Raw genomic sequence first — 14071 nt, forward strand, 5'->3', positions numbered from 1 at the left:
AGGTTTAATGCGAGAGCCACTAAAATACTGGACGGTTGCAGTGTGAGAGACAGTCCAGTTGAAGGCAGACACACTTCACAGTAGTGGCTGAGGGGCAACCCCCCCCCCCCCCCCCCCCCCCCGGTGGGATTCACGTCGCTGCTCCTCAAACACATCAAAATCTACATCGCGACCACTGAAGAAATGAGCTGGGAGATTTGTGAACCATCCACTGGTAAGTTTCGGGATATGAAAACAAGAAACGAATTAAATTGTTTAATTCGTTTTTTTGGGGGGGTATTTATTTGTTTTAACTTTGGTCAAGAGAGGCCGATTGGATGCGGTTCAGGATAAAGCGCGTTCCTCCGCTTTTTGTATCCCAGCAACTGTGTGGATGAATGGAGCTCTTGAACAAACCCCGCTGGCACCATCCTCTGATTCATTTCACGTGAGCGGCTCCTTTAAACACACGCTTACGTTTATAACCAGCAACTTTGAACTTCTTGAAAAAGCCACGTGTGCAAGTTTCTGGTATATCTTCTAATTGATTTTGAAAGTAGGTTTGCTCAAGACACTTGATTTTTTTTTTCTTTTTCTCCTTTTATTGCAGCCATGTAGTTACGCGCGAGGGATCGGCTTTGCGCATGTGCATCAGTTGGCCCCCGCCTCCTACCTGAGAACAGCGCACCTGGATCCAACGAGACGGAAGTCTCGTGAAGCACAATTTTTGTTCACATTTTTTTTTTACTCTCCCCGACTAACAACAGCTTTTTCTCGGCATCGGTGTGGGCAGCGAAGCGTTGCCCCGCCGGAAGGAGACATGAATTCGGTGCTTGTGTTTTTGTTGGGAGTTGATTTTGAAGCCGTTTTCTTTTTGCTTCACGTCTAGTTCACTGACTCATGGTAAGATTTTTTTTTTCCCTCCTGACGGAATCCTCAGTAGTGTGGTTTACTGATTGATGACACTTTATCATTTAATCACATTGTATTGAAATTGTTGAATATTTAACTACTAGAATTGTGTCAAGTTTCCCTGTGTTGTGTCTGACAGTATCACCATGAAGTGCCTTTTGAAACTTCCCCATTTCAACACACAAAAGTTGTGACTTATCATTGAGCTTCATACTATTATGTAGGTGTTATGAAGTTAGGAATGCATTGGTAAAGCTCCCAAACACTAAGTTAAGTTGGTACTTCTCATTGGCGTATGTTGGGTGATGCTGAGCTATGGTGACTTAAGTTAATGCATGATATGCAGTCAGTTCTTTTTGTGCTCAATTTATACAATTCAGATTCAAATATACAATTGAGCTTGAACGTTTACTCGCGCGTGAGACAAAGGCTTAATTCTCATAAAATCAAAAATGTTGTGGCAATAGTTTTGATATTTTCAGAGGTTTGGTATTGGTGACTATTCATAGCATTTTTTGTGTCGTGACGTTTAGCTTTTGTACATTTACAGTTGTGCTCATAGGGATGTGATTTTTCCGCAAATTCGCGGAATTCCGCTTTTTTTTATCCCCCCCCCCCCCCCAAAAAAATCTGTTTATTTTATTTATTTTTTTTTAGTAGTTCATTGTGTATGCACATGACTCCGACAGATAACATCTTCTGCTATAACAAAGACATTTGTGGTATGCTCTAATATGAGTTACTTTTCATTTGGTCATGATACAATTATTTGTTCATGAAATTTGAACTCTTCAACATTATTTATGTGTTAACTTAGTAATCACATTAGTTAGATATGATGATATTCTCAGTGATAGTTTTTAAAAGCAAAGGCAGTCCAATGTTTTTGAATGTGACTGATTTTGAGTTGACTAAAACTGCCATTTTATATGGGATAGTTCAATATACATTGAAAATTTATGCTGTTGTTTTGTCGTCATTTCTTTGTCATGTGAGTGCATTGAAAGTACTTAAAAACATGGAAAACCCATGAGCCGCCCTTGTCCCCCCACCAGGGCACTGCCCTGGACCTAGCTGGGTGCCAGCTGCCCCCAGACCCCCGGCTAAATTTTCAGATAATTTCACTTTGGTCAAATCACATCCCTGGTTCACATGCCCGAATGCAACAACTGTATATAAAAAGTCAACTTTGCTTCTATTAATGTCACTTACATCAATGTCTCAAATCGAGTAGTTGTTATTCTGTGGAAATGATTTTAGGAAAAATTTAACAAATCTTCAGCGGGGAATCCTAAGTTTTGTTGTTGTTGTTTTTATTAATATTATTTTTTACTACTGTCAATCAAAAGTAAGGTTGCTTTGTTTTCGTTTTTCTGGCTTTAAAGATCAGGATTTTTTTTAGGCCGATCAGAATTGAAAAAAAAAAAAACATAACCAATCAGCGATATGATCAGAAGATGGAGGAATACATCTATTTAAAAAACTTATATTTACTCTACAGTCAACCGCCGCCATTCATGGTGAATAGGGGAATGGGCCGGCCTGCAAATAGCAAAAACCCACATATAATTGATGCCAATTGAAATGCATAGGAAAATAAATAAATCGATCAAATACATTGAGACATTACAGTCGATCACCGATTTTAGACCAGTGTAAATTTGTTTGTTTTTTTACCTCCCTGAAATCTACCAACACAGTTGTGGTCAACTGATCTGGTAGTAAATGGCTGCTAAGTCTGGCAGAAAATGGCCGCTAACTGCGCTAAGCCATCAGCTTTTCTTAATTTACCCAACCACTCATTACACATAGAGCTGACAAAGCACTTTGTTGGAGAAAGAAAAAAAAAGCCCTTTGTTTTTTTTTTTCACTGACTTTTGACACTTGTTCTCTATTAATTCTACAACAGTTGGGACTGCAGTTTAAAACCAGTCTGTGTCTCCACCCAACAAGAATGACAACACTGCGCAGAGTGCTCCTACGACGACGACTGCACCCTCTTAAACTGGTCGTTGTGGCCCTGGTCTTTGTCACGTTTGTCTTCTTCATACAATGGGAAGTGGAAAACCAAAGTCCACGGGAGGACCCGTGGCTAAAGGAGATCAAGGAGAAGCGGGATACCATGCTGGGCATGGTGATGGGAGCGGTTCATAACTTCAGAGTCGCCATGCCGAAGATGCAGATCCGAGCCCCCGTACATAAGAGGCACAACGCCAACGAGGCGTCCTGTTTGCCGGGTCGCTACACGGCGGCGGAGCTCAAACCGCCCTTGGAGAGGCCTCCCCAGGACCCACTCGCTCCCGGCGCCGCTGGCAAGCCCTACCGCACGGACTCCCTGAGCCCCGAAGAGCAGAAGGTGAAAGAGACGGGCGAGGCGAAGCACTGCTTCAATCTGTTTGCCAGCGATCGCATCTCCCTGAGCCGAGACCTGGGCGCAGACACCAGACCACCAGAGTATGTTTGCTCGCGCACTCTCCATCCTGTTCATACAAAAGACCTCGTGTTTGACTGGATCTTAAACCCGATATGGAGTTGGCGATGTTTGTGCAAACCGAATGTTGCTCGCTCCTTTGCCAAATAATTGTTCAGCAACAAAGCTGCACTCGCGCCTACTTGTTGTGCTGAGCCCATTTATAAATCAATAGTCCGATAAGGGTCATAAAATAATAAAAAAAATCGGCTGGCACAAAGGATATATTATACGACGGTGTTTCTATTCAGAGAAAAAAAACTTGCAAATTTGCCACTTTGCGACTTTATAAAGTGGCAAATTTGCGAGTTTTTTCTCTCTCTGAATATTGCCCCCACCCTCTAAAGAAAATATATTTATACGTGGCCCTAATATGCCGTCGTAATGACACAATGTTACAAACTCCCCCCCCCCCCAAAAAAAAAAAATAAAAATCCCACTTATCCTTTAACCTAGTAATTCTCAAACAATACCATGAGAGATCATCAGGTGTCCCACGGAAAGTTACTAAATGTAAAAAAAATTCTAATAAGAAAAAAAAGACTATGCCAACTACATACCGTAACAGACAATAGAATCAAACGTTCTTCCAGTAACTGACGAAAAGTACAGAATTAACCTGTATATCTACTTTTTGTGAATTGTTTTGCTAAGCGCTAAGTGCCATGACATTTCTTCCCGTATGATATGTGCCTTGGCTTGATAACGGTCGGAAAACAGGTTAAACCATTAATAGCAGGTTAAGGAAATTGTCTCAGTATTTTTTTAACTGTAAATGACAAAAGAAAAATAAACAATGGAACCTCAAGATTCACGTTTGCGATAGACAAAAAATGGTGCTCAATTGAAAAAGGAGTTGCCCGCTGTAAAAAAAAACGCCAGTCTTGCTGTTTTGAATGCGAGTCTGCTTACTTCACTTAACTTCTGCTGAAAGTGAAAGTCAACCCAAAATAATTTCTTTACAATAATATATTATATATGCCCCAAACGAGTCCAAACGTGTTATTCTGATTAATATTACATTTGTGGAATATGAGTTATGAAGCAAAATCTAGCCGTTTTTTTTATCCATCTCTGGGGACGGCCATTTTGCCACTTGCTGTCGACTGAAAATCACAGTTGTTACCTGACCAACCACGGCTCACCTGTTTTTGTTTTTTTAACTGAGCCGTGATTTCAATCCAAAAACAAAATCCCTGAGATGGATTATTTTTTTTTTACGGTGAATTTTGCCGCTTAACTCATCGGAATGCTGTTTTTGGACTCGTGGGAGTTCACATATTAAGAAAATTTTGGGGTTTGACTTTCCTTTTTAATCTAATTCTCATAGTGCGTTCTTTTCTCAACCGTTTTGAGGCCGCCCCTTCTTCAGAATAAGTGTTGAAAAAAATGTCTTGCGCAATACTTTATATTGAAATCTTTTGATGCTTTTATTTATTTTGTGATTGTTTATTTCATAGTTTATTCGAAAGAGATGTGGCGGAAAGAAGTGAAATTTATGTAATCCATGAAAGTGAGACATCTTTTTGACTTGGAAGTGTTAGAAAAATCAAAACTAAATTCAAACTTTTTGTTTATTGTGATTTTTCAAGGCTTTTTTTTTTTTAACCTTCAGAGGTTCCATTGTAACTTCCTTGGTGGCCTTTTTTTTTTTTAACCTTCACAGGTTCCATTGTAACTTCCTTGGTGGAGGTTTAAAAAAATAAAAATAAAAAAAGTTCAGGTCTTTGCAAGTTTGCATATCATAGATTGTGGTATGGGGGGGGGATAGAAGACTCGAGTCTTAACTCCACCAAATCCGCCGTGCTTGGTTTTTGCAAGTGGAGTCGGACAAAAACCACAAGAGATGATTACTCTCACCGAGACTTGGCTTCAGCATGCCAACCCGGTTACTATGGCCAGCTCAAGCAAAGGCACTTGTTTTTGTCTAATTACAGCCCACCCCAATACGCCCCATCTGAGAATACTAGTCAGGGCAGGCAGTACACATTACAGATGAAAAACATTATTTTTCATCTCATTGACTCAAATAGTTTCTCTCGGTGCCCGTTTGAAGAGGGGAAAAAAAAAAAATGTCGCCACACAGCAGTAATTGAACACGCCACAGACGAAGCCTTCCGAGCCACACAGGACAAACAGATCTTTGTGCTTCTCTCTGCAGATGTATTGAGCAAACCTTCAAGCGTTGCCCGCCTTTACCAACCACCAGCGTGATCATCGTGTTTCACAATGAGGCCTGGAGCACCCTGCTAAGGACCGTGTACAGCGTCCTGCATACGTCCCCCGCCATTCTCCTCAAGGAGATTATCCTGGTGGACGACGCCAGCGTTGACGGTAAAAAAAAAAAACGGGCCCCGTAGGAGCCAATCATTTCTTTTTGCCGGCTTTGATTTCATGCGGTGTGATGGAGAGGAAGCCCTTTTTCCTTTTTGTAGCTCGAGGAAGTGGGAATTGGAGGTAAATACTTTCCTAAAAGGACTTCACAGTCGGAGCTTAGAAATTAGCAAAGAGGCCTGCTGGAGGGAGGTAACAGAATCCAAGGGGAGCGTTCATCCGGTCCAGCACGTTAGATACTGTTACTTAAAGGGAGCTAGGCCACAGGTGGTGCCCGGATCTGTGGCAGCCTTATTCTGTGGAAACAGGTTTGACCAAATAGCTTGCCATGTCGAGGATTAGCTGTGAAGCTTGCCCTTTTATTATTCTGGTTGAATCATGCATGCCAAGGATTGCCATTGTTATCCAGTCATCACCTTGACAGTCCCAACGTCTTTATGTGGGACTAAACCAGATGGTTTTTAAACATAAAACTCATTTACGCTCCCATTTTGACCTTTTTTTTTTTTCAGATGTGCTGAAGAACGAGCTGGACGAGTACGTGAAAGCACTGAGTATTGTACGGGTCGTCCGGCAAGTAGAGAGGAAAGGCCTCATTACGGCTCGGTTATTGGGCGCATCTTTGGCCACCGGTGACACGCTCACCTTTCTGGACGCCCATTGTGAGTCCACAACATTATATTATTTTTGTTTTAATTTTTGTTTTGCTTTTTTAAATTGTTTTTGTCAGTTTTCATTTTTTCAAACATGCTTCAAGTTAAATTGTTTTAGCTTTAGTGTGATTATTTTTATTTTTTTTATATATATATATATGAAGTTTTGTTGAGTACAAGCTGAAAAATAAATTAATTAGGTCATAAACTACAATTCTCAAATTACTATTCATCCTTCCTTCTTTCGTAAAGTAATACTAAAATAAATACACTGAATTTTAAAATTAACCCTAAAACCTCACATGTGAAATTAATTGACAGAGGAAAACAAATGGCTTTTTTTTTTTTTTTTTTACAATAATTATATTGATTAACGTAATGTAAAATGTAGTTTCACTTTGATTATTTTTTTTAGTATTTTTTAGCACCAACTAGTGGTGAACTTATTAAAAAAAAACATGATTAATTTTAATAATAATCAAAAAAAATATGTTAGCACATCAACATCCATCTTTTTTTTTATATAATCCTAGGTCAAGTAATCGCTAATTATATTACATAGGTCGCGCCGCACCTTACAGGCGGATGACATGTTTCAACGCCATCTTTCTGCTATGGATAACCAAAGAAGAAGACCTTTGCGAATGTAGTTAGCCTCTGGTGGTGCTTACAGCTAGTGTGGGACCCAATGGGTCGACTGCTGTTTACCTTCCACAGCTGCGGCCTGAAGATGGCTTTTGCTAGCTTCTCCCTTCTTTTGTTAGCCGCTCCAGCGAGTTCTTGCTAGCTGCTCCAGCTAGTTCTTGCTAACCGCTCTTGTTAGCCGCTCCAGCTAGTCCTTGCTAGCCGCTCCAGTGAGCTCTTCTTAGCCGCTCCAGCTAGTTCTTGCTAGCTCGCTCGCTCGCTCCAAATAATAATCGGTAGTAGCCTTGCCAAGTGTGGTCTGTCTGAGGCACTGCAGTGCGTGTGCTTCAAAATCATTGCATCCTATTAGTTCACCACTAGATGGCAGTAAATAATACTGTCCCTTATTTTGTCAACTTAATAACCTTAGTCCACACATTGCACGCCAGACACGCCTACGCCTATATTTGAAGGAACAGGATTTGATTTGGTTTCTTGTGTTCACAGGCGAATGCTTTCACGGATGGCTGGAGCCACTGCTTGCCAGGATAGCGGAGAACTCGACTGCAGTGGTCAGTCCTGACATATCGACCATCGATCTCAACACCTTCGAGTTCATGAAGCCGTCCCCGTACGGCCAGAACCACAACCGGGGCAACTTTGACTGGGGCTTGTCCTTTGGATGGGAGACTCTTCCGGATCATGAGAAACAGAGGAGGAAGGATGAAACGTACCCAATTAAGTAAGCCGAGCATCCTTACAATATTGACTTTGCGAAAACTTGTTTTTTATTGAAAGTGTTGTGTAGGACTCCCACGTTTGCCGGAGGGCTATTCTCCATCTCGAAGGAATATTTCTACCACATCGGAAGCTATGATGAGCAAATGGAAATCTGGGGTGGCGAGAATATTGAAATGTCTTTCAGGGTAAGGAATGCTAAGCCATACACATTAGTTTATTAATTTATTTATTTAGTGCTGTAGTACATTTTCAATTTGAATTGAATTGTTATTTAAGTTTTGTTTGTTTTTTTTAATTCAAACTGCATACTGTCACAATATCCATTGTATGGTGTTTGGGTCTGTGTGACGTGTTCTTTAAAAAAAAAAAAAAAAAAAATTTTAATGAAAAGAAAATTAATTCCCCAAAAAAATTTGAATAATTAATTTAGTGCTTTAGTACCTATTTTATTTTATTTTATTTATTCAAACTGCATACTGTCACAATAACCATTGTATGGTGTTTGGGTCTGTGTGACGTGTTCTTTAAAAAAAAAAATAAATAAAATTTAATGAAAAGAAAATTAATTCCCCCAAAAAATTTAAATAATTAATTTAGTGCTTTAGTACCTTTTTTATTTTATTTTATTTTATTTATTCAAACTGCATACTGTCACAATAACCATTGTATGGTGTTTGGGTCTGTGTGACGTGTTCTTTAAAAAAATATATATATATTTAATGAAAAGAAAATTAATTCCCCAAAAAAATTTTAATAATTAATTTAGTGCTTTAGTACCTATTTTATTTTATTTATTCAAACTGCATACTGTCACAATAACCATTGTATGGTGTTTGGGTCTGTGTGACATGCTTTCCTTTTCTTTCTTTTTTTAATTAATAGAAAATGAATACTTTTTTCCCCAGAGTCCTTGGCTTGGCTCATTTTCTGTGGCAAACATGTATCACAACGCATTTTCAACACATTTATATGACAGGATGTTCTGCTCTCAATTGGGAAAAATTTTGTGTTTGTGACCTTGCCCTTGCAACATTGTTGCAAAATTCAAGCATCCACATCCTTCAGCTCTTATATTCCCAACATTTTACCAAAGGTGGGAGTAATTTAAAAATGTGTAAAGTTCATTCCATGTATCACATTTCAGACTTGATCGCAGATTTGCGTTGCTCACGATGGTGGTACTTTGAGAGCTACAAATTTGTCGTATTGAGTGTAAAAATAAATAAATGATAATCACCGTTTCAGTATTAATTGTAGCTGACACGGCTATTGCTAAATGGGCCTTGACGTGTTTTTTTTTTGGTGTTCTCATGTCAACTGCAGGTCTGGCAGTGCGGCGGACAGCTGGAGATCATCCCATGCTCCGTTGTCGGCCATGTTTTCCGCACCAAGAGTCCCCATACTTTCCCCAAGGGCACGCAGGTGATCACCCGCAACCAGGTCCGACTGGCCGAAGTCTGGATGGACGAGTATAAGGAGATCTTCTACCGTCGAAACCAGCAAGCAGGACAGATGGCCAAAGATGTACGTGATACCTCTCATTAGCATTTTCCCACTTAATCATTTCAAAATACTTTCACATGCCGTTTTTTTTTTTTTTTTTTTTTTTTTACATGGGCCTTATAATGAATAGTGGTTTAGGCGCTTTCTTCACAAAAGGCAAGTTTAAACATATCCTTCTGCTAATTACCTAGCAGGAACTGTACGTCTTAACGCTACTTGCAAAGTGACAATACATTCTTTAATGTCAAGTGTAAAATGACAAAGAGATTCCAATTTAACTCATTCAGTAAAAAGGAAGTACATTGTTTGAAAAGAATAGAAACTAATAGCTGCGACGAGAAGCTCGCTGGCAGCAGGCAGAGACTTAACAATCTGGAGGAAGGCAATGCTGGTAAATGACAGAGGCTTGTAGCATTTCCTGATATGTGGTCTCAAGGGTGCCATAAAAAGCTCCCTCAGGGCTCCACCTCAAGCAGCTTTCGAAGGCACATTCTTCAAGAAGTCCTCCGCATTAGCTCCAAGTGTGGAGGAGAAGAAGTATCATCATCTTCATGTGATGCTCGACCTTATTCCAAAACATCACTGATTAGTCTCCTTGATTATTATATTCCGATTTCTTATTTCGCGAACACCCCCCCCCCATCTCCTTACTTCTCTCACATGCAAAATTTACACCATTTGCACCGTTCAATGTCAACATGATCGAAAAATCGACGCAAACAGGCTCCTATTTTTCTCATTGTTCTTACATACAATTTTCGCACAAGTTAATATTTTTTAAAAAAAATCCCATTCATTTTCAATGGAACGGACACTATCATAACATGAGTTCCTTAATCACATAAATGTTCAATCATTCATCTTCAATTTCAGCTTTCATATTGTTCCACAACATTCCACACAATTGCATACCATGTCCCAAGCAAATTACTGTTGCGAGGGAGACCAGGGTTCATATTCCGGTTGGAGCAGGTTTTAGTCAAAGTTCAATTTTGTGTGATGATCATTGTCCAATTATTTAACATCCATTACATTTAATGTCATATCACATTTTTTTTTCAAAATCATTCCATATGTCAATATAATAAAGCATTCACACACAATTTCTAGTTATTGTATTCATCTTTTTTTTTTCTTTGTTTTTTGTGTGCATGGTGGAAGTGTTGACCAGGAATCAGAATTTGACCAAATTTATTTGAATATATTGTTAGTTCTATATTTATATCTTAATTTCAAGAAGTCTTTTCTATGACAATAACAATCAAATGGGAAGTCAACCCCAACATTTTTTTTACAATTAATGTGCGCCCCACCAGTTAAAATTAATTAATTTGTAAGAGGCAGACTACTTTGTAACAATCTTTTATATTCTGTTTTCATTGTTATTCTACAGAAAAGCTTTGGCAACATCTCAAAGCGAATCGATTTCCGCGAGCGGCTGCATTGCAAAAGCTTCTCCTGGTATTTGAACAACGTCTATCCCGAAGTCTTCATTCCCGATCTGAACCCTGTGCTCTTTGGCGCGGTAAGTGTGGGCGCCGACCCGTCAGCTTCTTCCCCCAACTCTAATAATCCTCAGGGCTCAGCAGCTGCCGCTGCGGGTTTCTGCTCGGGACCTCCAGCGGGTCCACTGCACTTCCAATTTGACTCTCGTCAAACACTCAAGATGTTTGAACAGCTTGTTCGGGTTAGTTGGTTTTCATTTTGCCTCCTTTCTTTTTTGTTTAGATGAAAAATGTGGGCAAGGAATCGTGTCTGGACGTGGGCGAGAACAATGATGGGGGCAAACCGCTGATTATGTACCCATGTCACGGAATGGGAGGGAACCAGGTTTGGAAGAAAATGCCTTCTATCGCTTATCAACAAAAATCGAATCTGCTTTAAACTTGCGTCACCTTCTTTCTCTTCTCTCCTTTGCTTTGCCCTGTAGTATTTTGAGCTCTCCACGCATCGCGACATACGACACAACGTGCAGAAGGAGCTGTGTTTGCACGGGGCGGAGGGGACTGTCAAGCTGGAGGCCTGCCAGTATAAAGGCGGCAAAACGGTGGTGGGACCGGAGCAAAAGTGGGAGCTGCAGGATGTAAGTTGGCACGGCAACGTCTTGTGCAGCGCTGCTTTGTGAATGGGGTTTGGGAAAATCCCAAAACACCCACTAACTATGGCCAGCAGATGGCAGCGTCGTATCTCTTTTCAATGGGCTCCCCGGGTACCAAATGACATGAAAACATGGCGGATCTTAGGAAATGTAACGTTTTCAAGGATGACGTGAATGATCAAAGCGTTTGTCACATTAGATCTAATTCAAAGAGCCTCACTAATAAAAAATATTAGTGTCAGTCACTGTACAGAAAATGTATCTTTTCACCCAAAATTTTTTTTTCAATTTTCGCTTGATTTCACTCAAATTACCTATTTTTAAATGGTGATTACTAAAGAACGACATTTTTAGAAATGTCATTGGAATGGAATCCAATCTGTCATATGGTATCTACCATGTTTATGTAGTCAGAGCACACAATATTCTGTTGAAAATGCTTAATTTTTTTGGATAACATTAGGCAGTAGAAGAGTTAAACATTTCTTGAAAATAAATTATATGTGACCTCACTAGTCTAAACATGATATTCTGATTAATATTACATTTGTGGAATATGAGCTATGAGGCAAAATTGGGGCGGCCATTTTGCCACTTGCTGTCGACTGAAGATGACATCACATTTACTCGGGGCTCAGGCAACGACCAATCACAGCTCACCTGTTTTCTGAAGCTGACCTGTGATTGGTTGTTAACTGACACACCTGAGGAACTGTGATGTCATTTTTACTCAACAGCAAGTGGCAAAATGGCCGCCTCCTGATATCGATCAAAACTGCAGGATTTTGCCGCTTAACTCACGCAATATTAACGAAAATACCGTATTTAGACTAGTGGGGCTCCATAGAACATATAATTGTCACAACTTTTTGGGGGAGGGGTTGACTTCTCCTTTAACAAACATGTAACAAAAAATGTTTTGTTTCTTTTTAACTAGAACCAGTTAGTCTACATGCCCGGAAAGAACATGTGCCTGAGTGCTCGTTTGGAGAATCCCGCCTCGGCTCCCTGCGACCCCTCGGACAAATACCAGCTTTGGTCCTTCGTCTGAATGTGACGTCTTGAGTATCCCTTTTTATAGATACCTGGCTGCAATGAGTTTTAATTTATTTTTAACACATGAAAACAACTGTCGCTGCTTCAAATTGTGAATGTGGGGGGAAAAGCACGGCGGGGCCACTGCGGGGGAGGAAACGTTTGACACGTCACTTGTCCCCGATTACAATGTGAACTCAAAGATGCTTGGGAACAATGAAGATGCACTGTGCTAACTGGTGCCTCTTTTTTGTGTTTGAGATTAAATGTGTGGACAAAAGTTTTGGGATACATGGCTATTACATAGTTTGTCCCAGAAGCTTCCACTCTTCCAAACAGAAAACGGCTCCCACTTAATTGGAAGCATATGATTGTCCATCGTTAAAATTAAGTCAGCCTCAAACATTTCTTTACAATAATATGTTATATGTGACCTCACTAGTCTAAACATGATATTCTGATTAATATTACATTTGCGGAATATGAGTTATGAAGCAAAATCCAGCCGTTTTTATCCATCTCAGGGGGCGGCCTTTTTGCCACTTGCTGTCGACTGATGACATCATAGTTGCTTAGGCAATGACCTGTTTTCTGAAGCTGAGCTATGATTGGTCGTTACCTGAGCAACTGTGATGTCATTTTCGCTCGACGGCAAGTGACAAAATAGGCGCCTTCTACTTTTGATAAAAACTGCTGGATTTTGCTGCGTAACTCATTCCATTAATGCAATATTAACCAGAATACTATATTTAGACTAGTGGGGCTGCATAGAACATATTTTTTTTTGGGGGGGGGGGGGGGGGTGATTTCCCCTTCAAGATTTAGAAATCCCGTAAATGTTACCCGGTGTCCCAAGACTCAATGTACTTCTCCTCGAATGTGTATTCTAACATGCTATATTGCACCGATGAAGCCAATCCTGAATTGAATATCTTTCTATTAAATGGTAAATAAAAATGATCAAATAAATGGTTTACAATTAGTGCACCAAAGAGACTGACTAGAAACACAAATGAAAGTATAGTCCTTTAAGAATCTATTTTTATGACAACTTTCTCCAGTGCCTTAGGTGTCATTTTATTCTGTACGAGGTGAGAAAGGTGATCAAATGCGTGAATGGGTGGAAGTGTGCAGGGAATACTGTTGTTGTGGGTCGTCATGGTTTGCTTGGTATGAAGTTGGCTGGCTCTGAAATGACCTGATGCAATGCCCCTATGCTTAGCTGCAAAATGTATGGTTTCAATTGACTGATAAATTACGATTACCAACACAATGCTGTAAAAGAGGCCGAAGCCCACAACTTATTTGTACTAGTTGTCTTAAAACTGCAACCTTTACCAGCCTTTCTGTATGACTTTCATGTCAAATGGGAACTTGAAAAATAAATGTGCAGTCGTTTGTCAACTGCTTCACAATTTTGGAGTTTGTGATTAAACTAAGGTGACGTAACGTTGCCACTAAGACGAATTCTCGCGGTATTTGTGACTGAGTTCACAAACTCCAGAGAATACGTTTGCAGCCGATGTTTATTCGAACGGACCAATCAGGCGTTGTTTAGGCAGGATGAAACCAATAAGCGCCAAATGGGGGGGTGGGGGGTCAGAGAAAGAAACCTAACAGACGAATGGATGCTGCAATTATGTTCTCGCAGAATTACTCACCGTTTCCTTGTTGAATATGAACAGCAAGAGGAGTTTCGTGCATCATTTTATCTGGTAAAGA

The 14071-nt window shown here is 40.1% G+C and overlaps 1 protein-coding gene across 3 annotated transcripts; it reads left to right on the forward strand.

The window, feature by feature from the left end:
• The first annotated feature begins 117 nt into the window (after positions 1-117).
• On the forward strand, positions 118-13764 carry galnt3 (UDP-N-acetyl-alpha-D-galactosamine:polypeptide N-acetylgalactosaminyltransferase 3 (GalNAc-T3)). Of its 3 annotated transcripts, none has more exons than XM_077580274.1 (13): positions 118-214; positions 363-427; positions 590-882; positions 2801-3345; positions 5523-5695; positions 6208-6357; positions 7480-7714; positions 7781-7898; positions 9037-9237; positions 10610-10741; positions 10945-11046; positions 11147-11299; positions 12252-13764. In XM_077580274.1, the coding sequence occupies exons 3-13, from the start codon at positions 880-882 to the stop codon at positions 12363-12365; spliced, it is 1926 nt and encodes a 641-aa protein (XP_077436400.1). In that variant the 5' UTR covers positions 118-214; positions 363-427; positions 590-879; the 3' UTR covers positions 12366-13764. The 3 variants fall into 3 exon arrangements, with proteins under 3 accessions (XP_077436400.1, XP_077436402.1, XP_077436401.1); XM_077580276.1 differs by having other exon boundaries at positions 2845-3345; XM_077580275.1 differs by lacking the exon at positions 118-214 and having other exon boundaries at positions 305-427.
• Positions 13765-14071: the final 307 nt, after the last annotated feature.

Source organism: Vanacampus margaritifer, chromosome 11 (genome assembly GCF_051991255.1).
Source record: "Vanacampus margaritifer isolate UIUO_Vmar chromosome 11, RoL_Vmar_1.0, whole genome shotgun sequence".
NCBI classification, from domain to species: Eukaryota; Metazoa; Chordata; class Actinopteri; order Syngnathiformes; family Syngnathidae; genus Vanacampus; species Vanacampus margaritifer.